Source organism: Macaca fascicularis, chromosome 9 (assembly GCF_037993035.2).
Source record: "Macaca fascicularis isolate 582-1 chromosome 9, T2T-MFA8v1.1".
Taxonomy (NCBI): Eukaryota; Metazoa; Chordata; class Mammalia; order Primates; family Cercopithecidae; genus Macaca; species Macaca fascicularis.
In genome coordinates this window covers 59,176,756-59,201,404 of record NC_088383.1, presented here as the reverse complement: position 1 = coordinate 59,201,404, position 24,649 = coordinate 59,176,756, and the positions used below count along the sequence as shown (strand labels likewise).

General features: G+C 41.3%; 1 protein-coding gene across 15 annotated transcripts; it reads left to right on the top strand.

The window, feature by feature from the left end:
- Positions 1-808: 808 nt before the first annotated feature.
- Positions 809-24,629, top strand: NCOA4 (nuclear receptor coactivator 4). 15 transcript variants are annotated; one of them, XM_045399864.3, is made up of 12 exons: positions 809-891; positions 2,255-2,326; positions 4,470-4,533; positions 13,997-14,151; positions 15,413-15,553; positions 15,737-15,825; positions 16,126-16,234; positions 17,036-17,125; positions 17,641-17,784; positions 18,275-19,261; positions 19,931-20,071; positions 23,120-24,629. In XM_045399864.3, the coding sequence occupies exons 4-12, from the start codon at positions 14,011-14,013 to the stop codon at positions 23,123-23,125; spliced, it is 1,848 nt and encodes a 615-aa protein (XP_045255799.2). In that variant the 5' UTR covers positions 809-891; positions 2,255-2,326; positions 4,470-4,533; positions 13,997-14,010; the 3' UTR covers positions 23,126-24,629. The 15 variants fall into 15 exon arrangements, with proteins under 15 accessions (XP_045255799.2, XP_045255798.2, XP_045255800.2 ...); XM_045399863.3 differs by lacking the exon at positions 2,255-2,326; XM_045399865.3 differs by lacking the exon at positions 4,470-4,533.
- Positions 24,630-24,649: the final 20 nt, after the last annotated feature.

Here is a 24,649-nt window from a genome sequence, read left to right as displayed (position 1 = left end):
TTCGTGATCCGACCGTCTCGGCCTCCCAAAGTGCTGGGATTACAGGCTTGAGCCACCGCGCCCGGCCCATTTTTTTCTTTTCTTTTCTTTTTTTTTTTTTTTTTTGAGACCCAGCGTTGCTCTGTCGCCCAGGCAGTGTAGTGGCGCGATCTCGGCTCACTGCAATCTCCCCCTTCCGAGTTCAAGCAATTCCGCCTCAGCCTCCCGAGCAGCAGGGACTACACGCGCGCGCCACCACGCCCGGCTAATTTTTTTGTATTTTTAGTAGAGAAGGAGTTTCGCCGTGTGAGTCAGGATGGTCTCTATCTTCCGACCTCGTGATTCGCCCGCCTCGGGTTCCCAACGTGCTGGGATTATAGGCATGAGCCACCGCGCCCGGCCTATTTACTTTAGAAAAACAAATGTTGCAAAGGTGGAATCATACAACATATGGCCTTTTGTGTCTTATGATATTCATTTTTGCATCTGAACGTTCAAGTTAAATAATATCTACCTTGTGAGGGCATTTGAATCACTTAGAATGGTCCTCGGCACAAAACTTGCCTTCAAAAAATATTTGCTTCATTTAATTTCGATTTATTCACGAAGGGCTAAAGGACGTTGTGCAAGGGCTGGGAGAAAGTGTGCGCCTGCGCTCTGCGCCTTCTAGAGGGCAGTCAAGGGGGCTGGGAGAAAGTGTGCGCCTGCGCTTTGCGCCTTCTAGAGGGCAGTCAAGGGCTTCTGCCTGACCCAAGGGGAGATCTCGCGAGACTTTCAGGCCTCTGGCAAGAGGCGTGAGAGGAAGATTGCGTTGTCGCGAGAACTCTGCCTTTTGGGACCTAGGTTAGTGTGGGGCCGTGTCTCAGTCCACCCAAGGTCTCCTCGGATCGCGCGGAGAGGCACTCGGACCTGGTAAGAACGCCGTGGGCCGGGTGGAGGCTGGATGATCGCTGGCCCCGGGCTTGTCCGTCCCCTTCCCGACCTGACCGACACCGGGCCCGGCCTGCCTTCTCCTCCCCTTCCCTCCACACGCCAGGCCCAGGCACCTCTTCCTGCCTGCCCGCCGGTCCCGGCCTGCCTTCTCCCCTTCCCTCCACACGCCGGGCCCGGGCCTGCCTTCTCCCCTTCCCGCTACACGCCGGGCTCCGGGCCTGCCTTTTCCTCCCCGACCCTCCTCATTCCCGGCCCAGAAACCTCCTGCTCCCCGCCGGCCTTCCCCTGGCTTTAGGTGTGACAGCTCCAAGTTTCCTATTTCTCTCGCCTCTTGCCTGGATCTGGGGCGTGGCAAGGTCTGTTTTGCCGAACCAGCCCAGAACACAATCCATTTCTAGCTTGTCAGGTGGAAATACAAATAAGATATTGGGGTTTTTTTTTGTTTTTGTTTTTTTTTTTTTGGCCCTCTGTGTGCTAAACACATACCGTCACATTTAGTTCTCCCAATAATCCCGAAAAGTAGCTTGATTATCTCTGTTTTACAGATGAGAAGAGTGAGGCTTGCTCATTCATTGGTTCATCCACCAACAATCATTTATTTGGTGCCTGTATGTTCAGGATGTTGAGGATAGCAATGAAGAAAATGGACACACTCCTAATTCTCATGGAACTAAATTCTCGTGTTGGGAACAACAATAATCATAAGCTTACGTGGCACGGGATTTAATGTGGAATGATGCCATCAAGAATGGCAGAAGTAGAATGACAGAAGTCAGAGTGCTAGAATTTATCTGAACCCACAGGCAGAGCTTTTTTCCTTTTAACTGTGCCTTTTTGTGTCTATCTAATCAGGGTCGGGTTCACCATAGTAACTGCCTTTTGGATGGACTTAGCTTTCCACCACGCACTTGGTAATTTGGAACTAAGTTTACAGAGACTCTTGAGTTACTTATTGGAATGAGGATGGCACAGGAAGTCATAGTTGGCCCATTTCTGTACTGAGATCCTACTGTGACATTTCCAGACTTTAAAGTACATGAGACCGTTTGAGAAAGGCTTACCCTAATGATGCAATGGAGGGAGATTCATTTGCTGCCTTGTGGCTTAGGCAATTTACTTGGTTTTCTCATTTGAAGATTTGCTAGCTTGCAGATTTGTTCAGATAAGTAAATGAGATAATGGGGGGTCCAGCACAATAACATTCCTTTCACTTTCTCCTTCCCTCCCTTCCAGGGAGCCTTTGTCCTTGGGTCTCTGAGGAAAATCCTACTCTTGGAAAGTTTTGTGATACTTTTTATCTAAATAAATCTCTACAATCACATTATTACCTTTGTGCAAACAGGCATTTCGGAAATAGAAAAAACACGTTGAGCTATTGAAGGAAAGGAAGATGTCCTTCTCAAAGGCGGAGAAGGTATTTTAGAACTACATGATACCCCTGACCCCTGTTTTTATTAAATCAGCATAGCTGTGCCAGAATCTCAGGAGCCCGTGTAGGGGTTTCATAAAACTCCATAGTATATCCTGACACATATCCCTCCCCCGGTTTGAGAGTCCCTAAGTTAGTGTTTTATAATACTTTCCCTCACATAGTGTTAGCATTCAGTGCCAGTCATTGCTGCTGCTGATGGACTTTGAACTCTGTCTCTTATTTCAAAGAATTAGTATTTTCTGCTTTGTTGGCAAATCGGTGACACGAGTTCTCCTCTAGGTGGCAAGTTCACCATTGTGTTCTCAGGGACTATCACAGTAGTGGCAGTTGAGGTACTCCATAAATAGTTGTTGGATGAATACATAATACCTTAATACTTAATGATTCCTTCAACATACTCGGTATGGTTAGGGACTTTGGACTCAGATCTGGGATTAAATCTTGGCTCTTCTACTTGGAAGTTTGTGACTGTAGGTAATATATTTAACCTTGTCAAGTCTGCTTTTTTTTTTTTTTAATTGTGATGATAATAGCCCCTTTAATGGTTTGTGAGTGCTAATTGAGATAATGAGTTTTTAAAAAAAGGCTTGGCACATAGTAGACTAGATGTAAATACTTACTGAATTTATTTACTCAGTAATTAATTATTGAATACCTACTATACAACAGTGAACAAAAAGACAAGTCCCCGCCATGTGGAACTTACCTTATAGTACGTTTTCTGAAGGGAGATCAGAAAATAAATGGTTGCTACGTGCCAGATTGTGGTTAGTACTATGGACAGTGATAAAGCATATTGAGGGGGAGTGGAGGCAAGACTTTTAAAAATAAAAGATGGTGAGGAATGGCCTCACTGAGAAGATGACCTCTGAGCAGACACCTGGAGGAAGTTAAGGCCTGGGCTTGATACCTGGAGGAAAGTGCAAGGGCTCTGAGGAAGAAGCATCCTTGTTATGCTAAAGGAGCAGCAGGAGGAGAAGAGTAGGGGTAGAGGGGAAGAGTAGGTAGCAGTCATGAGGTTTCTGCAGGAGTCCTAGAGAGAGATGATGGTAATGAAATTGATGAACTTTATGTCTGTCTTTGTTATATCCTGTTCTTTGACAAAAAGTAATAAAAATAGCTAATACTTATATAGCTCTTACGTGCATCAGGCACTATTTTAAGTGCTTTACATATACTAGTCATCAGATCTTTCCAACAAAGTATACCTAGCCTCAGAAAATGAAGATTTGTCACTCTTGAGGATATACAGTGGAATGTGCTGCTGGTTCAGAGAGCACTTTCTCAAGCATTACTGAAATCAGCAGTGAATTCACTGCCTCTGTTCACATACTGGTTAGGTTGCAAAGGAAAGCCTAAAATGTCTGTAACAGACCACCCAACCAATATGTATGCATTGGGTTAAGTTCAGTTTCATGGAAGAACTGTAGAAGGCCATGACATTTTTTATTACTCTTCTTGCTATTTTTTAGTCCTTTTAAAATTTTCATCCAAGGTTTTCATTTTGACTTTGTTTTCATGTAATTATGTCTGGACACATTGCTTCAACATAGAACGCACATGATATGGCGGTCTAGGCTGGAATGGGGGTCCAGTTGACCACTGTTGCTCTAGCTAGTAGGCATTATACTATCTCCATGCATGTCAGTTAGAGGAGCTGCCATATTGTCCTTCTTAGCTTATCTTCTTTGATTGTTAAATCATAACATTGCAGTACTTAACTTCTGATATGAATGACTGTACACTCTTAGTCATTCTTATCCCAAGTTGTCATCCCTAATTTTGCTTGACTTAATTAATCAAGATGTTCCTCTTTGGGGTTAGCAGTGTGTTTGGGGACACCTTTGGGGCTTAATATGCCTCTTATGCAGCATTACCTAAATGCTCTACAAATATGACAGTTTGGTTCAGTGAAGTAGTGAGTAGCTCACAAAATAAGTTAAAAGGTTTTGTTGTCAGTTTGGTCATGGGTGAGAAGTTAAGTCTTTAAATACTGAGACAATTACAGCTTTCAAAAGAAGATAATCTCAGGTGTGTTTTGAGCTTTATTTTGGCATTATTGCTAGTCCTCCAGGCTTTAGAGGAGGGAAAATACTAATATTTTATCACTTGTTGGCTTCTATAGGGAGAACCACAAAACGTTTGCCATATAAAATCAGGATAAAATGGCATTATTACTGTGATAGTAGGTAAGTAACATGTTTTCCTATCCTTCACTATATTATGGCAAGAAGTTTCAAGTTGAATATCATCCCCCCAATATTCAACTTGAAATTCAGTTAGAATTTCTGTGGTACCGCCAACTCTGAAGAAAAAATTCAGAGTTGGCTGTAAAATACAGTAAATGTGTCCCCTTTAAACCACAGTCTTGCTGCTGTTTGTGTGAATCCACGAAGCTGAGCTTAGCAGGAAAGATACTATCTCAGCACTTATTCTGGGATCATACTTTCAGTGGCAACACCCTTGCCAGCCTTGTCTTGTTTGAAAAAATCCCAAAAGTAATAGTTGTGCTAGAAACATCTTCTTTCTCTGAAAAAACCTTCCTGCGTTAATACAGGCCTTAGTGGGACATCAAGTTGATTATGTTTAAAGCAGAACTATACCATACTTACTGTGGCTAGTCTGAACCTAAACATTAATTTATCATATATTCATCCGTTTGTCCAAAATGTCTTAGGCCTCTGTTGAATTTAGGGCAAAGCATTGTACAATGCCAGGTACATTCTTCTCTTTATGTCGATTCAGTGGCACACAGAGAATGTGAACGGTTGGTAATGCCAAGGTACCGCTATCAGGCTGTCTGCTCAGTATTAGGATGTACAAAGCTATTAAATAAATAAGACATGGTTTCTTCTGTCATGGAGCCCTCAGGCTAAGGAGGCAGGCATGTAACAATAGGGTAACATGTTACAGGCGTCCTGCGGGAAACCCATACAGATTACAGTGGTCATGCAGGAGGGAGCAGCCAAGTCTACTGGCCAAAAGTATTGAGGAATGAGGTGCTCTGTCAGGAAGGACTTTGTAGTTAGTGATGGTGACTTGAAAAGCAGACAGGTAGGGAGAAGAGGAGAGACTGGCATTGCTGGCAGAGAGAGCTGGCATAGCCAAGCTGCACAAGATAAACCAAACTATCCTATGCATAGAACAGCTGTCCAGTAGATTAGGGTGCAGGAGCTGTTCTGGGAGACAGCAGGAGAGCCACAGTGAGGCTAGGAAATAGAGAGCTGTGATGGTTAATTTTAGGTGTCAACTTGACTGGATTAAGGAAACCTAGAAACCTGGTGAAATGTTATTTTGAGGTGTGTCTGTTTCCAGAGGATATTAGGGTATGAATCAGAGTGGATTAGGTGGGGGGAAATCCACCTCAGTGTGTGTGGGCACCATCCAATCTGCTGGGGCCCAGAGAAAACAAAAACACTGAAAAGGCAGATCTATCTGCTGGAGCTGGGATACATTCTTCCTGTCCTGTCTTTGGACAGTAGAACTCCAGGCTCCCCAGGCTTTGGGCTTCAGGACTTGTGTCAGTGGTCCCTTGGGTTTTCAGGCCTTTGGCTTCAGACTGAGATTTACACCATCTGCTTTCCTGGTTCTGAGGCCTTTGCACTTGGACTGAGCCATGGTACTGACATCCCAGGGTCTCCAGCTTGCAGACGGCCTGTCATGGGACATCTCAGCCTCCTAATCACATGAGCCAGATCCCCTAATAAATCCCCTCTTATATCTATGTCTGTATATATCTTTATGACTATATCTATGTCTGTCTATATAATGGTCCATTTCTCTGGAGAACCCTAACTCAAGAGCCTTATTGCTTTTAAAAGAAATTTGGACTTTATCCTGTAGGGAAATGGGGAGAGCTATGCTGCTTTAGATGAGATGATCTACTTGGGATGGATGGTTGTTGTTTTGAGACAGCATAGAAATTCTTGAAGCAGAAGAGAGGTAAAATACGTTATGCATTTTTCCTCTTTAGAACCTAAACATTTTATAAAGACACAAGATCAAATACTGAAGCATAAGGGAGTAAAATCTACGTGTAAAGTGGTCTGAGTGCAGAATTTTAGATTTTTATGATTTTCTTTCTCAGTCTTTTTATGTTTATGTAATATTTAATAAATCACATCATCATAGTAACGGCTACAGCTGGCTTGAGGAGAAACACAAATGAATATAGCTGTGAAACTCAGTGAAAATATACAGTAGCTGAAGACTTTACTATGCTGGGGCATTGGTCAGGATCTTTTAGAGAGGGAACAGAGACCATCAGTTAAGTAGGTGATGGCCAACAAAGTTTCTTTGTATTTACATTGTGACCAGCCGTTTTTCAGAGGCACATAAAATAGATGAAAGTTCCTGACATCAGTTATATTTTAATAGACTTAAGAATTCCTTCTTTGTTGCCATTGATGTAAATTAGTACAAAGGACCATAAAATTGTAACTTTAGTCATTCAGAAGTATGTCTAGTTTTTTTGTGTCTTTATGAAATGTATTATCCAATGAAGGCATTTGGAATTAGGGAGAAATTTTCTTATTTTTGATAATGAATGCCTGGATTGGGGTCCCAGAAATTGTATGCATCACAGACAAAGCAGGCATTTCCACTCTGTTCATCTGAAATCTAAGGGATACTTAATTTAGGGTAATGGTTCTTTAGTGTTCCCCTTTGGTGTTTCTCATGTGATTTTGCTTTACTCTTACTATTAACAAAAATAGCTTTATATTCATAGAAAAGAGCAAGTATTTTACATTCAAAAAATCGACTAAAAGGTAATAGAGTTACAACGTTGTCTAGATTTCATCTTTTGGCCTGATTGCATATGCAGGCTATGAGGATTATCTTAGAGAAAAGGGAAAGCGAGAAGTACCATAAACATGATAGTCACAGGTAGGTAGTGCTATATGCCAGGCACTGTCCTAAACATTTTAGTTCATATAATTCATTATGGTTCATGTAATTCTCATTGAGTTGAGCCCATTATCGGGTGGAGCAAGTCGGGGAAAGGAGAGGCTGGAGAGGAGCCCCAGGTGCCATCCTAGGTCCCTCTAGCTGGCCTTACCCTGACAAGCCGGGCGGGGGCAGCAGGCGTCTAGCGGAGAGGCCCAGCGGCGAGGGAGCTGCGCGGGGGCCGCGAGCGCCAGCGGAGACTGGAGGGGAGCAGGGCAACAGTGGGCGGAGTTTTCCGCTCCTCCCCGGCCCTGGCTTGAGCGCTCCAGTTCGCTGGTGGCAGCCGTGTGACGCGCTGACGGGGCGCGGCCCGGGCTCGGGGACCTTCCGCACTCGGGTCAGCGGTAAAGCAGCCTGTCGTTTGCCGGGCAGCTGGCGCGTCGGTGACCTGGCCTGTGAGGTATGTCTGGCAGCCCAGGGGCCGTAGCGGGAGCCCTTGAGGCTGGCTGGCGCCGGGCGGGAGCCAGAACCCCGGGGCTGACTGCGCGCATGCGTGCAAAGCGGCGACCGGGGCGAGGGCGAGGGCGAGGGCGAGGGCGAGGGTGAGGGCCCCCTGAGGCCGTTTGGAGAGGGCTTTTGGGAAATCTAGAAAGCCACATGAGTCAATGTTGCTTTCGAATTAGAAACGCCTTGCGGTCGGTTTTCAGTTACTACTTTAGAAAATTGATGTGCTGGGATTTATTGCTCTCATTTACTTGTGTAAAGGTGGACAAATTTGAGCCTAGTAAACTCTGAAGTGTTAAATCTTAAAATGTTCAATAGTGAATTTATTATTACCTTATTTTAAATCTGTTGCGATATTAACGTTTGTTTGTGTGGTTTAAAAAAGATTACAGAGAACCAGGTTCTGGATTTCAGAAACTGCTTGTCTTGATAAGGAATTTAAAGTGGGCTGGGGCTAGGGTAACATGTATATAGTCCTTGAGTTAATGAGTTGTATAAAAAACAACCTTTCTAAAAAAGAGGGAAGAAAGAACGTGTGAAGTGAAAAAAGTTTCGAGGTAAAATTGCAAATTATTTTTTAGTTTATAATTTTTTTAAACTAAAAGCTTTACAGATGATCTAATGCAGGTTGGCTCATCAAAGATAACCATATTGTTCAGTTAGTATTTCGAGTGTAGTACTCATAGAACACATAGGTATCCTGTGGATAGATGCTGCGCTTGGCCTTTTAGCAATGACTAGGATGCCAGGCAAATAAGTAAAAAGTAGAGGTCTTTGGAGGGGGAGGGGCAGGTGGCAAGGGGGGCAGAGAATGTGAGAGCTGGAAGGTGAGGTTAGAGATGATCTAGTCTGAGCTTTCATTCTTACAGACAAATGAAGCCTGGAATGGCTGTGATACAAACGTTGAATCAAAACCATTTGCATTGGTATTTGGCAGTGTTTTGGTTTTTCCGAGCTTATCATGACATACAAGGGTACTGTTGATTTATTTGGTTTTTTTTTTGTTTTTTTTTTTTTGTTTTTTTTTGAGACAGAGTTTCGCTCCTGTTGCCCAGGCTGGAGTGCAATGGCTGCGACTTCGGCCCACCGCAACCTCTGCCTCCCTGGTTCAAGCGATTCTCCTGTCTCAGCCTCCTGATTAGCTGGAATTACAGGCATGCACCACCACGTCCGGCTAATTTTGTATTTTTAGTAGAGACGGGCTTTCTCCTTGTTTATTCAGGCTGGTCTCGAACTCCCGACCTCAGGTGATTCGCCCACCTCGGCCTCCCAAAGTGTTAAGATGACAGGTGTGAACCACTGCGCTCGACCAGTACTGTTTATTTTTGTTTCTGTTATCCAAGGCAGAAGAGTCTGAATAATTGTGGTTATAATTTACTGAGGACTGTGAAAATTGACCGAAAATCTTAATGGAAGTTATTTCAATAGTAATCCATTGGAATGTTAATTTTAATCTCTAGTGTTGGCAAATAAAAATACTTTATGGGTGATAATACACTAAAGGAAGAACAAGTTCACCTGGGAGAGAGAACCCAGGACTAGACCTTGGGAACTGTGTTCTGAACCCAAATCTTACCCCTTCCGGCTGTGGCCCTTCAGATGGGTCACTTAAACTATCTGGGCTTTTTGTGGCTTCATCTGTAGAATGAGAGTGTTATATTAAAGAGATGGCCAAGATTTTTTCAGCTTTATTTTTTATTTTTTTAAAGAGGCTTGTGAGGAGCTATTTTTCAGCTTTAAATTGTAGTTTGTGTGGGTCACAAGAGTTATAGCTCTTTGGAAATTTTATGGTTAAGCCATACAGTAATGACTTAGCTTCATTTGTGGTTAGTTGCTCAATTCTGGTCCCATGATCTTCAGACTTTACAAATAGATTTGTGCAAAGCATTGTGTAAACATAGCATATATAGTTTAAGGAATTCCTTGTTGAGGAATCTCCAGGTTTTGTTATTTGTTAGAAGGGTATGTGTGTTTCTCTCCTCCTCCTTTATTTCCTCCACCCCCAAATTTAGGACAGGGATCCTAGAAGCAGGGAAGTTTTAGAAAGCACTTAAACTTTTAATGTTGTCTCAAACATGGACGTTTAAGGCAGTCCTGTTTTGAAGATGGTAAGGCAATATTTTGGATTATAATGGTGAAGATAAAAAGACATTTTTAGTAATCTTTTATTGATTTGAATATTAGGATCAGAGCTGATTTGGTCCATTCTTTTTACAGGTAAGAAAACAGTCAAAAGTATCCATACTTGGTATATATTAGAGGATTTAGACTATTGAGTTTTTGGAGTAAATAAAAGATTGCCTTTTGCTATGCTGTATAGTGAAAGACTCGATGGAAATCTAATATTTATTAAATAATCACCATCTCCTTCCCCCTAAGTCTGTGAGTCTGTATTCCTCACATATGAATTAGGAAGTTAGGTTCCACAAGGGCAAATGGTGCAAGGTCATAGCCCTGATAAATGGCTAAAGGATTCTGTCAGATCCTATTCACAGCCTGTCAGCTAAACCTGATAATAACCACTGTAATATGGAGGGCTTATGGTATGCAGGTGCTAGGCTAAGTGCTGGTAGACAAATAATGTCTCACTTTAACCTTACTGCAGCCCCTTTGTAGCTGCCATCCTTGTCTCCCTTTTTCCTGAGGAAATTGAGGCCCAGAGAGGTTATGTTACTAGCTCAGGGGTCTCAAGCTGGGAGACACAGTCAGAACTCAGGTTTGTCAGACTCCAGAGTGATCTCTTGATGGTCATGCTTGCCACTCTGGCTCTTGAACCTGAAACAAATGGTGAATAACTGTTGAAAATGGCCATGCGAGCTAGTTACCTCATACCAGTCTCTTTGGATGTAACATTTCGTACAGCTGGCTTAGGCTTCAACTCATTGTGATTTGAATTCACCCATGATTGGGGCTCTTCATTTCAGCTCTGAAGGTTTCCTCTTCATCACAGTGCAAAAGGGCAAGCCTTTGCACAGCTCCTTTCTTGGCATCTGGGCTCTGAAAGCTGACAGTGCTCTAACTGCGCCACAGGGAGGAGGAGGGACAGAGAGAGCCAAAGGCAACAAAGGGGCAAGCATCCTGGGACTTACCATAAAGAAATGAAACAGGTTTTCTTCGTGGCTGACAAATGAGTTCTCAAGATGACTTTTGAAGGATAACACTCCTTTTAATTTGAAAAAATGTGATAACTGTGTGTGGAAAAATCAGTTTTGTAACTTTTAAATCTCATCCTACATTCTGTCTATAGCTGATAAGGGGAAAGTCCAGTGTGTGAACTCTTGCTATATTCTACTCTTACTGTGTAATATTAATACTTGTGATTGAATTGAGAGTACTTGCTTTAGGAATCTAGTAGTACAGTCAGCACTGTATGTGTTTGAGTTTGTCTCCCGTATGTTCCGGAATTCTGGAGTTTTGACATTGTGAAGCAACAATTTTATTGATTAAATTTTACACTGTGCTAGGCATTGTGGCATTCCACACAAATGGTGAGGATCTAAGAGTGGGAAATTTGGCACAGGTGAAGAAGGCTGGGTAACACATTTGAAAGACTGCTAAACATGTCTTGCATGACTGACCTAAGTGCAAAGTGAAGCAGCCCGTCACACTCCAGCTCTCCAAATCGGAGTCAGCATTTCACCCGTGTGATGCAGGTATTTTTCATAGTCCCTGCAGTGAGTTCCAAGTGCACACTAACGCTTCTGCCTAACACAGGCAGCTTATGGCATGCAAAAGGAGGATGCAAGGTAACCACTGTTGGTGTGTCCAGGGTTGGAAAAATTTCCACAGGGATTTCTGTGAAGTCCAATTAAGGCAACCCTTTCTTTTTAAGAGATGATTATGGAAAAAGAGACTGATGAAACAAAATCAGCAAGGGGAAGTTTAAAAATTTCCTGAATTGTTGTTTCTTATAGAAACTCTAGTTCCTGAATCGGAGTCTTTTGCTGAGATAGTGGACAGAAAGTTTGTTTTGCTGCTCTTCCCACTTCTCTCAGAATACATTATTTCTGAGGGAGGAACTCACCACTTTTGTCTCTATCCAGCTTTCAGCTAGGCATCTGGCCCTAAACTTAGTCTTAAAGATGCAGTCAAGGCCTGGCAAAGTTCCTTTGTCTCAAATGGACAGTCAGCCACTTGGAGGACTCTGCCCTGGGTAGGCCACTTTTCACCCCAAAGCTGGCTTCTCCGAGAAAGTCATTGCTTTCAGGACAGTTAGGAAGTTATTTATTGCCTAACATGCCTCCTATTAACCTTTTTTACCCCCTTGTGTCTGTTCCAAACAAATTTAATTCTTCTAGTTGACAGGTCTCCACATACTTGAGAATGGTAATCATGTCCTCCTGGAGACGTCTCTTATCTAGGCTAAACAGCCTTCCTTCCTGGAGAAGTTTTTCATGGTTTTGAGGCCTCTTTCCCTTTTCTAAGTGTCCTCTTCTAAAGCGTGTTACTCAGAAATAAGTTTTGAATTTAGTCTAATAAACATGGAATAGGTTAATCCTGTGACAAACACTATACTTTTGGTAAATGTAGTCAAATAGTATGTGAGTTATTTTTTCCCACAGACCCAGCACACTGTGAATTCATAGAGAATTTACTTTCAGTTAAAGATGTCCACCCTTTAAAAACGGTGGAAAATATTCTTTTCCTTGCCCTCCCTGATTAAAGTGAAAAACTTACATTTTGTTTTGTAAGATTGAACAGCTGTGTAGAGATTGTTTTGGGAAATGCTTCTGTCACAGCCCCATGTTACCTCCAGCTTTAATGTTTGTCTTCTATGTTTTCATACAAGTAATTAGAAAAAACAGGGATGTGCCTCTAAAAACTTTACACACTGGCCTTAGTCTGTCATCCTTTGAGTATTTTGTAAAAAATAATCTTATTATTCAGTTTAATTGTGCTTCTCTTTAGCTGATATTCACTTTGTCCACAGTGATATCATACAGTTTTGCCACAAGTCTTCTGTCATTCCTTGGTGTCTACAGCATTACCTTTACTTGCTGGTTTAGTAAAACAATCCAAAAGGAAATAACTGGTATCACAGGGCTTAGTGAACCTATTCTGAGCTCTAGTAATCACTGCTGTCATTTTCTCAGTGTTTAAAAATCATGTCATTGTTCTTCCAGTAGCTTTTGTCAAGTTTTACTTCATGGCTTTACTGACACTCTTGTGTTGCAGTCTCATTTTATCATTAATGCTGTTCTTCCCGTTTCTGTTTCCTATCGCTCCTAAACCCAAGCTTTTTAGAGAACTCTGTATTTACCAATTTCTGTTTCTCCTTTATATGAGAATCATATGAAATCATTTTGTCACATATAATCTGTTATATATAATGCACATTCTTTTATATATTATATATTACATATATTCTCTATATAAAAAACATGTATCTGTATATCTGTTGTATTCTTTTTTGTTGTTTTGAGACAGAGTTTCACCCTCTTACCCAGGCTAGAGTGCAGTGGTGTGATCACAGCTCACTGTAGCTGCGACCTCCTGGGCTCAGGTGATCTTCCCACCTCAGCCTGCCAAGTAGCTGGGACTACAGGTGCACACCACCACATGTGGCTAATTTTTGTATTTTGTAGAGACGAGGTCTTGCTATTTTGCCGCGGCTGGTCCAGAACTCGTGGGATCAAGTGATCCACCCACCTTGGCCTCCCAAAGTACTAGAATTACAGGTGTGAGCCACCGTGCCCGGCCCTGTGTTATATTTTTGAGAGCTTCCTAGCTATGAAGTAATTCTTAAGTTCTTCCTAAATAAAAAAAAAAGTTCTACCGTAAAGGGGGAAATTAAAAATTCCGTCTTCTAAACAGTATTCTAAACTTGATTGTTTGCAGCTTATTTTCAAAGTAATAAGCTGTACCTTTTAGTCTTCATCTCTAAATCTACAAAGAGGAACACATACCTCATATGACTATATGTGTGTTATAAATAGAAAATTATATTTTAATGTTCTTTTAACTTTTCAGGACACTGTATGCTCTGTTGATTCAGGACAATTAGTGTATTTTTCCAGAAATAGCTATTCACATGTAAAGTGTTACTAAAGTAGATTTTAGAGTTTTATGGCAGGAACAGTGGTAGAGGGAAGGGAGGAGACAATATTTATTAAGAGTATCTTATGTGCTAGCTCCAGTGTTGGAAAGTAATCTAAGTAGTTAGTAATGGGAGTTGGCTGGAATGATCATTTGAGGGATGATTGAAAGGTGGTTTTTGGTTGTAATTATGGTGCTATTTATATATATTTTTTTCTTTTAAAGGAGCAGTGAGGAGAATGAATACCTTCCAAGACCAGAGTGGCAGCTCCAGTAATAGAGAACCCCTGTTGAGGTGTAGTGATGCACGGAGGGACTTGGAGCTTGCTATTGGTGGAGTTCTCCGGGCTGAACAGCAAATTAAAGATAACTTGCGAGAGGTGTGACATGTGCTTTTCTCTTCTCTTGTCTGGACTCTTGGCACAGGGCTGGTTAGAGCATGGCCAAGGACTTGGTTTCTCTGTGCCAACAAAAAATTTCACCCCATGCCTTGCGTGGTCTACTTGGTCCCAGTCAGTTGCCTGATACACTGGTGCCTTTCATCCCAAGGGGAAATAAGGCAGGTGCTAGAAGAGTCTGGAAGACCCTGTGCCATTCTAGAAAATTCTATTCAGCATGCATTTTTGATTACTCCTCTGTGTGATTCCTCAGGCACTGTAACCAGTAAAATATGAAATGAGTGAGCAGTATCCTCTCAGCTGCGTCCTCTTGATTGCATGAAGGATGCACTTGAGCATCCTCCCCGTCATCTTTTAACTGGTTAATGGCATTGTTCTGTAAATGACTATCTGTTAGGGCAAGCCAGAGTGAAATCTGTTGTTGGTTCCAGTAGTATTTTGTTGTTGTGTGTGTTAGATCAAGTATTACATGACTTTGAAACACAACTTTATTAAACAGGAAAAAAAAATGTGTTTTAAAATATAGTTTCTTATGTGTATTGTCATGGATAATTTATGGCCTGTTTTGACTTTTTCCCTTGGGATTTTTATATTTAGCCCTGTTTGAATCACTGTTTATGCTTCCAGAAACATTAGTTTATAATTTTACTTAAATTGTCTACCCTAATGGTCTTCTAGCTGTTGACATGTGGTGGCACATCTCTTTACTAAATTGTTCTGCTGTAAATGGACTGCTCATTCTGTGGGGTGAGAAAAGAGATAAGGGGCTAGCTATTAAGTTAATACTCTGTCTTTATTCTGCTGATAAACTTGTAAAACCATAGGTTTTTAAATTATGTGGAAAACTGAGGGGGATCAGTATTTCCTGGTACATTCTTGTATTTTCTTTTGATTAGGACACCCAAATTAAACCTAATCCTCTTAGAAGGATGGGTATTGCAGGAGGATTTTAGAGTTTAGGTATGCCTTTATGGCTGGGATTCTTAAATTGGGGTCCATAGGGCTTTAGTGGGTCCTTGGGTGGACTTTGGAACACTAAACCGTGACATTATAGGCAAAATCTTGAAAATACGCATTTTTTCTGGGGAGATACTTCATAGATGTCGTTGGATATTAAAAAGGATTTGTGATTCCCCCCAAGCCCTCCCCCGCCCCAAAAAAGTTTAAGAACCTCACTATTCTGCAGGAAACATCATTCTTTGGGATTATAACACTAGGAAGCTAACATGTATGTGTTTCCTAGGTCAAAGCTCAGATTCACAGTTGCATAAGCCGTCACCTGGAATGTCTTAGAAGCCGTGAGGTGTGGCTGTATGAACAGGTGGACCTTATTTATCAGCTTAAAGAGGAGACACTTCAACAGCAGGCTCAGCAGCTCTACTGGGTAAGGTGACTGCATGGCTAGAACTGGTTTGAGCATGGCTTCTGGTTGCCAGAGAGTATCTTCCTTGTAATGCAGTGTTAATATAGATCAGATAAAAGTTTAATCTCAAGTTCTGTTTGGTAACTTGAGTATATCTGGTGCTCTTGGTATCATTGTGGCTAGATGGTTTCATTTTTCTTTTAGTTATTGGGCCAATTCAATTGTCTTACTCATCAACTGGAGTGTACCCAAAACAAAGATCTAGCCAATCAAGTCTCTGTGTGCCTGGAGAGGTAACAACCCTTTTTGCTTATTTTAACTTTTGACTCTTTAACTTTGGTATACTAAAAGAAAGTCAATTTTGTAACTCATTGCATGTGTTGTATTTAACTTGTATGTTGCTAGGATAAGATCATTCTGCTTTATGTATTTAATATTATACTTGCTGATACATGAATAAGCCGTCTACCTTTGGTTGAGTATCTTAGAGAAGTATAATCATTTAAAATTACTCACAATTTGACTTTTGTTTTGGGTGAAGTTGATGAAATAGATATTCCTTAAAAATAGCCAATTTTGTTTTTCTTCCCCAGACTGGGCAGTTTGACCCTTAAGCCTGAAGATTCAACCGTCCTGCTCTTTGAAGCTGACACAGCTGCTCTGCGCCAGACCATCACCACATTTGGGTCTCTCAAAACCATTGTGAGTAATCGCATATGCTTCATTGGGCACTTCTCATATCTGTGGCATCACAGCTGGTCTTAAAAAAAATTACTATGAGTAGTGACTTTCTTGAGAATTTGATTAGTTTCAAAAATTTCATGTTCTCAGCTGGGCGTGGTGGCTCATGCCTGTAATCCTAGCACTTTAGGAGGCCGAGGAGGGCGGATCACTTGAGGTCAGAAGTTCGAGACCAGCCTGGCCAACATGGTGAAAACCTGTCTCTATTAAAAATACTAAAAAATTAACTGGGTGCCTGTAATCCCAGCTATTTGGAAGGCTGAGGCAGGAGATTCGCTTGAACCCGGGAGGCGGAGGTTGCAGTGAGCTGAGATCACGCCACTGCATTCTAACCTGGGCGACAGAGTGAGACTCCGCCTAAAAAAAAAAAAGTCATGTTCTGCTTAAGTTGCCTAGGTTGGTAGTTCTTGGAGTGTAGTACAGACTCAGTGATACTCTTTTGGAATGCCTCATGTATCTCTCCAAATACTTCTGATATATTTTTTGTAAAATTTATGGCTTGAATAGTTTTTAATAAAGAACCAAACATTTGGGTCTTGTTAAAAGTGGTAATACAACCAATTCTGGTGAAGATTTTTTATATAATAGTTATGTGGTAGAGTATTCTCAAATTTGATAACTACTTTGTAAGTCATGGAATTTAGTGTCAACAATATTTCTAATGAAATATTAATGCTTTAACATTTTTGAAATTTGGAATTATAATTTCACTTTTTTGGCAGCATAGCATAAATAACATGATTAAATTATCTCATTTCATAGCAAATTCCTGAGCACTTGATGGCTCATGCTAGTTCATCAAATATTGGGCCCTTCCTGGAGAAGAGAGGCTATATCCCAATGCCAGAGCAGGTAAAATACCATTTTGTTTTTGGTAATTAAGTCATTGCTTGGCTTATATTTCCTTTGCGTTTTATATAGCTTTAAAAAAATACTACTATTTGTAAAAAGGCACCAGTGGCAATGAGTTAGTTTATGAAATTGAATGCTTCCCTTGCGATCTAATGCCAAATAGAAATTTAGATATCTTGCTGGGGTTAACAGACAAAGTAATTATCAATAGTTCACAGGAAATTATCATTAGCTGTCTTACTGATACTGGTTCTCTGTGAGGGATCCTGTTTATAATTTGTAGAGATGATTTATTTCTAAAGGAATGGCAATGTGAATAAAGATTCTAGATGTTTTAGTTGAGAAGAGCCCTAGAGATCAGCTATGTCTCTTGTTTTATAATTGTGAAAATTGAGGCTCTGGGAAGGCACAAGACTTGCCCAGGGTCAGTGGCAAGCCAAGATTAGAGAGTGGCTCTTCTCCTTTTCTGGTGAACTTTCTACTGCATTTGACATTCCTTGTTATATGATTAACAGAAGTCAGCATCCGGTATTGTAGCTGTCCCTCTCAGTGAATGGCTCCTTGGAAGCAAACCTGCCAGTGGTCATCAGGCTCCTTACATACATAGCACCGACCCCCACGACTGGCTCACCCAAAAGCAGACCTTGGAGAACAGTCAGGTCTGTTGCTGCTTTTATTGTTTCTACAGTAGACGCAGCAGTAGGTGGGGTTAGTTACTAATTAGTAGTAGTATGTGTCATTGTTAAGTTTTTGGTTGCAGAATTGCTTGAACCTGGGAGGTGGAGGCTGCAGTGAGCCAAAATTGCCCCCACTGCACTCCAGCCTGGGTGACAGAGTGAAATTCTGTCTCAAAAAAATAACAAAACAAAACAAAACAAAAACCAGTTTAGCATCTGGCATGCAGTAGGGGCTCAAGAATTTGATGAACTAGCCGGGCGTGGTGTTGGGCACCTGTAGTCCCAGCTACTTCAGGAGAATGGCGTGAACCTGGGAGGCAGAACTTGCAGTGAGCTGAGATTGCGCCACTGCACTCCAGCCTGGGTGACAGAGCAAGAGTTCGTTTCAAAAAAAAAAAAAAAAAGTGCAGACAGAATCTCCCAAGCAGTCATAATTGTTCTGGCAAACTAATACTGTGTACTTTTTGTGTAGACTTCTCCCAGAGCCTGCAATTTCTTCAGTAATGTCTGGGGAAACCTAAAGGGCTTAGAAAACTGGCTCCTCAAGAGTGAAAAACCAAGTTATCAAAAGTGTAACAGCCATTCCACTACTAGTTCTTTCTCCACTGAAATGGAAAAGGTTGGAGATCAAGAGCTTCCTGATCAAGATGAGATGGACCTATCAGATTGGCTAGTGACTCCCCAGGAATCCCATAAGCTACGGAAGCCTGAGAATGACAGTCGTGAAACCAGTGAGAAGTTTAAGCTCTTGTTCCAGTCCTATAATGTGAATGATTGGCTTGTCAAGACTGACTCCTGTACCAACTGTCAGGGAAACCAGCCCAAAGGTGTGGAGATTGAAAACCTGGGCAATCTGAAGTGCCTGAATGACCACTTGGAGACCAAGAAACAGTTGTCCACCCCCAGCGTGGTTACAGAGGATTGGCTTGTCCAGAACCATCAGGACCCGTGTAAGGTAGAAGAAGTGTGCAGAGCCAATGAGCCCTGCACAAGCTTTGCAGAGTGTGTGTGTGATGAGAATTGTGAGAAGGAGGCTCTGTATAAATGGCTTCTGAAGAAAGAAGGAAAGGATAAAAATGGGATGCCTGTGGAACCCAAACCTGAGCCTGAGAAGCATAAAGATTCCCTGAATATGTGGCTCTGTCCTTCTAGAAAAGAAGTAATAGAACAAACTAAAGCACCAAAGGCAATGATTCCTTCTAGAATTGCTGATTCCTTCCAAGTCATAAAGAACAGCCCCTTGTCGGAGTGGCTTATCAGGACCCCATACAAAGAAAGAAGTCCCAAGGAAGTGCCTAGTACTGAAGACAGAGATGGCAAACAAAAGTTTAAAAGCCCCATGAACACTTCCTGGTGTTCCTTTAACACAGCTGACTGGGTCCTGCCAGGAAAGAAGATGGGCAACCTCAGCCAGTTATCCTCTGAAGAAGACAAGTGGCTGCTTCGAAAGAAGGCCCAGGTGAGCATAAACATCAAAATAGCACTGTTTGAGTTTTATTTATTTATTCATTTATTTTGAGATGGTGGAGTCTCTGTCACCCAGGCTGGAGTGCAGTGGTGCAGTCTCAGCTCATTGCAACCTCCCCTTCTCAGGCTCCAGCCATCCCCCTGCCTGCACTACAGCCTCCTGTGTAGCTGGGACTGTAGGCATGCACCACCATGCCTGGCTAATTTTTTGTATTTTTGGTAGAGATGGGGTTTTGGCCCGGGGTTGGTCTCCTGAACTCCTGAGCTCAAGCGATCTGCCCGTCTCGGCCTCTTAAACTGCTGGGATTACAGGCGTCATCCACCACACCTGGCCTGGAGTTTTATATTTCATAATCCCAAACCTTCCAAACTGGCCAGATCCTTAAATATGTTAAATACTAAATTTGGAATGGAGGATTTATGAATTTTTTGTGTTTTCCAGGCCTAGGCCCCATCCTTCAGGAAAGAAAATAATCTAGCCTGTTTTATTGCTATTTATGGAAAATATTTGGGGTAGAAATAACAATTGTCACCTTTGTTTTTGGTTGTTAGAGAGAATGGCCAACATTTAAATTATTCTCTGTAGACCCTATTTGAAAGATAAGTTGGTCTCATGCCTCCTAGTTTTCATGAAGCAACCTACTCTTTTCTTTTATTGCAGGAAGTATTACTTAATTCACCTCTACAGGAAGAACATAACTTCCCCCCAGACCATTATGGCCTCCCTGCAGTTTGTGATCTCTTTGCCTGTATGCAACTTAAAGTTGATAAAGAGAAGTGGTTATATCGAACTCCTCTACAGGTGGGTACATGCTACCAGTGTGAAAATTAGCTTATAGCTAGTTATAAAATAAATGTTTTGTCTTACATATGAAGTCATACTTGGCTCATTGAACCATATCCCTTTTAATAGTATGTATATTAGGCAAGTGAGGGTGGGACGGGGGAGCTCATAAAAAGTTCATGTGTTTTAATTGAATTTGCTTTATGAACTAACTAGGCATACTTCAAAGGGAACTTTCAAGATGTAACCGTTGGGAATTTTCAAATCCCATGTGGATTCTAATAGCTTATAGACCTACCTTGAAGGTGGGTTTGGTTCCAGGCCACTGCAATAAAGCAAATATCCCAATAAAGTGAGCTACACAAATACTTCCGTTTCCCATTGCATATAAAAGTTGTATATACGTTTGTTACGTCTGTAATAACATCATGTCTTAAGAAGAAAACAATGTATATACCTCAATTAAAAAGTATTTTATTACTACAAAGTGCTGAAGGTCATCTGAGCCATTTACACAATCTTTTTGCTGTTGGAGAGTCTTGCCTTGATGTTGATTGCTGCTGACTGATTAGGATGGTAGCTGTTTGAAGGTTGGGATGGCTGTGTCAATTTCTTTAAATAAGATAATGAAGTTTCCTGCATCAGTTGACTTTTCCTTTTATGAAATACTTCTCTGTAACATGTGATGCTGTGTGATAGCATTTTGTCCACAGTAGAACTTTCAAAATTGGAGTCAAATCATGTTGCTCTTTATCAACTAAGTTTATGTAATATTCTAAATCCTTTGTTGTCACTTCAACAATACACAGCATCTTCTCCAGGAGTAGATTCTATCTCAAGAAATTACTTTCTTTGCTCATCCATAAGCAGCTCATCCGTTTAAGTTTGATCATGAGATGGCAGCATTTCAGTCACACATTCAGGCTCCACTTCTAATTCTACTTCTCTTGTTGTTTCCACCACACCTGCAGTTACTTCCTCCACTGAAGTCTTGAATTCCTCCAAGCCATCCATGAGGGTGGGAATCTGTTTCTTCCAAACTCCTGTTAATGTTGATGTTTTGACTTCCTCTCATGAATCATGAATGGTCTTAGTGGCATCCAGAATGGTGAATCCTTTCCAGGTTTTCAGTTTACTTTGCCCAGATCTATCAGAGGAACCTACACAGCTAGGGCCTTAAAAAATGTATTTCTTAAATAATTCTTGAAAGTTGAAATTACTCTTTGATCCATAGGCTGCAGAATGGGTGTTTTATTAGCAAACATGAAAACATTAATCTCCTTCTGCATCTCCATCAGAGCTTTTGGGTGACCAGGTGCACTGTCAATGGGCGTAGTATTTTGAAAGGAATGTTTTTTCTGAACAGTAGTTCTCAACAGAGGGCTTAAAAGATTCAGTAAACCATGCTGTGAACAGGTGTACTGTCATCCAAGCTTTGTTCCATTTCTGGAGCACAGGCAGAGTAGATTTAGCATAATTATTATTATTATTATTTTTGAGACAGAGTCTCTGTCACCCAGGCTGGAGTGCAGTGGCTCCATCTTGGCTCACTGCAAGCTCTGCCTCTTGGGTTCACACCATTCTCCTGCCTCAGCCTCCCAAGTAGCTGGGACTACTAATTTTTTTGTTTTTTAGTAGAGATGGGGTTTCAGCATGTTAGCCAGGATGGTCTCAATCTCCTGACCTCGTGATCCACCTGCCTCGGCCTCCCAAAGTGCTGGGATTACAGGCGTGAGCCACCGCGCCTGGCCAGATTTAGCGTAATTCTTAAGGGCCCTAGGATTTTTGGAATAGTAATTGAGCACTGGCTTCAACTTAGCCGCCAGTGCAGTGGCTCAGGCCTGCAATTCCAGCACTTTGGGAGGCGGAGGTAGGAAGACTGCTTGATCCCAGGAGTTCAAGACCAGCCTGGGCAACATACAGAGACCCTCTGTACAAAAATTAACAAATTACCTGGGTATGGTGGAGCGTGCCTATTGTCCCAGCTACTCAGGAGGCTGAGGTGAGAGAATCTTGCATCTGGGAGGTCAAGACTGCAATGTGTTATGATAGCTCTGCTGCAGTCTTGCCTGGTTGACAGAGTGACACCCTGTCTCCAAAGAAAAAAAAAAAAGTCACTGACTGTGTTAGTCCCTAACAAGAGAGTCAGTCTGTCCTTTGAAGCCAGGCATTGACTTATCTCTCTAGCTACGAGTTCTAGATGACTACTTCTTGCAATAGGAAGTTGTTTTTGTCTACACTGAAAATATTGTAGCTACTTTCATTTATGATCTTGGCTATTCTGGTTAACATGCCACTTCACGCTGCATTTTTGCTATGGAGATGGCTTCTTTCCTTAAACCTCATGAACCAACCACTGCTAGCTTCAAACATGACTTCTGGTTCCTCACCTCTCTCAGCCTTCATAAAATTGAAGAGAATTAGGGCCTTACTCGGGTTAGGCTTTGGCCTAAGGGAATGTTGTGGCTAGTTTGATCTATCGAGACCACTAAAACTTTCTCCATATCAGAAATAAGGCTGTTCTTTTTAAATCATTCATCTGTTCACTGGAGTAGCACTTCGTTTTTTTCAAGAACTTTTCAGCCAGAGAATGAGAAGCTAAAAAACAACAAAAAAACACTTTGATTTTGTGTTCACAGCTTGGCTGGTCCAAAAGGCCTGCCCAGCTTTCAGCCTCTCTTGGCCTTCAACATGACTTTCTCGCTCTGGCTTTTGATTTAAATAGAATGAGAGATGGGGACTCTTCCTTTTGTTGAACACTTAGATGCAATTGTAGGGTTAATAATTGGCCTAATTTCAATCTTGTTTGTCTCAGGGAACCAGGGAGGCCTGAGGAGAGGGCAGAGAAATGCGGAAAGGCTGTTTGGTGGGCATTCAGGACATACATTTATCGATGAAAAGTTTACCATCTTTAATGGGCACAGTTAATGACACAAACGCTCAATTTGTAAAAAATACAATATAACAAGGTATACCTATATTGGGAAATGAGTCAGAGCTTTAAGGCAGGGAAAATTTGCTTTTATTCTTCAGTGAAGTAACTTATCTGTGGGCGTTTCTTTACAGATGTGAAGGAATGGACAAGAGTTGAGCAGCCTTTCTGCCGATTATCACACATCATGAGCTGAATGACTGCGGCTTGCCAAATCTTTGTGTTTCTGGGTCTGACCAGTTAGCTTAGTTCTTCTCCTGCCTAATTTTGAACTAGTAAAGCAAAGTGAGTCATCAGATTATGAGTTACTGTTTAAAAGAAAAATGCTGTTTATTCATGCTGAGGTGATTCAGTTCCCTCCTTCTTACAGAAGTATTAATTCACCCCACACTAGAAAAGCAGCATCTTTGTGGATAGTCTTTTTCACAAACCTCCAAGGCTCCTTAGATTGGGTCATTACTAAAAGTACATTAAAACACTCTTGTTTAAAAATGAATTATTTCCGTAATCGAAGTGTATTGATGTATTCTAAAGCTAGTAAACTTCCCTAATGTTTAATTGCCCTACAGATGCTTCTTTTGCTGTGGGTTTTCTCCTGTTAGTGGTCTGAAATAATGATTTTCCTGTTCTATTAATATATAGTGTATTTTGCACAAAAAATTAACCTGGTCAGTAGTGATTACCAAAATATGTATTAATAATCTTGGCAATTTTTGACATTTTAGCCCACGTTAGTTCTACATTATTCTTAAAAGAAACTCAGCTACTGCAAATTTTGTCTTTCTGTAAATGTTATTAAAATATCCAGTGAGCTCTTTTAGAAGGACTCAGTAATATTTCAAGACTATTTTTGAGGTAGTTCTAGCCTTTTAAAATATTCTACAGACCTATGGGGCTTAAAAGAACCCAAGTACCGACTAAGCAAATAGGCAAAAGACATGTTGGAAATGTAGTATAGTACTTGAACCATTCACTATCATAGGGATTATTGGTGCATCCTGTGTAAATGGAAGCTGAGCTTGACACCTGGTGCTTTTAACTAGTGATAAAGTCATCCTTTCACTGCAAGCACAGCATACCTGTACCTCCAAAAGTGATGTTTTAGTGAACAGGCCGTTTTCAACACTTGTGCCTTGGGGTGATCATTGAAGCTTTGTGAAAACTACTGATGTTTTCTCAGTCTCCTTAAAGTTACGTCCATGCTTTAAAATGTCTGTAGGAAAGTGGGTTTATGTTTTCTCTAAGATACCTTTGCTGCTTTCCATACTTTGAAACTATTAAGCTTCTTAACTGCCTCTTATTGGAAATACTTCTGGGGAAACTTCATGGTCCCACAATGTCATTGCCATACAGCTTCACTAGAGTTCTTTGAACCACAGCTGAAAAGAGCTTTGTATTATTTTTTAATTCCCTCTCCAGATATCGTTTTAGGAGTATTATAACAAAGGTGGTGGGCAAAAACAATGTAAGGAGCCTTTCCAGTTATCTTGAGTTGCAGCTCTGTAGTTTCTTTTTTGAGGCCAAACACACTGTATTTTACAAGTCAAAATATAATTTATATTAATCACTATGTTAATGAGTATGTGAAACATTCTTTTGCATTGATGAATTTTGTATCTGCCTCCATTAAAAGCATAACAGCCATAGTTGTTGCGTGTTATTTG

Excerpts from the sequence above, each read along its gene's own strand:
- NCOA4 (XM_045399862.3), top strand. The coding sequence starts at position 14,011 with ATGAATACCTTCCAAGACCAGAGTGGCAGCTCCAGTAATAGAGAACCC. Across the intron at positions 14,152-15,412 it reads TTAAAGATAACTTGCGAGAG|GTCAAAGCTCAGATTCACAG; the intron begins GTGTGACATGTG and ends TGTGTTTCCTAG. Across the intron at positions 16,235-17,035 it reads TTGGGTCTCTCAAAACCATT|CAAATTCCTGAGCACTTGAT; the intron begins GTGAGTAATCGC and ends CTCATTTCATAG.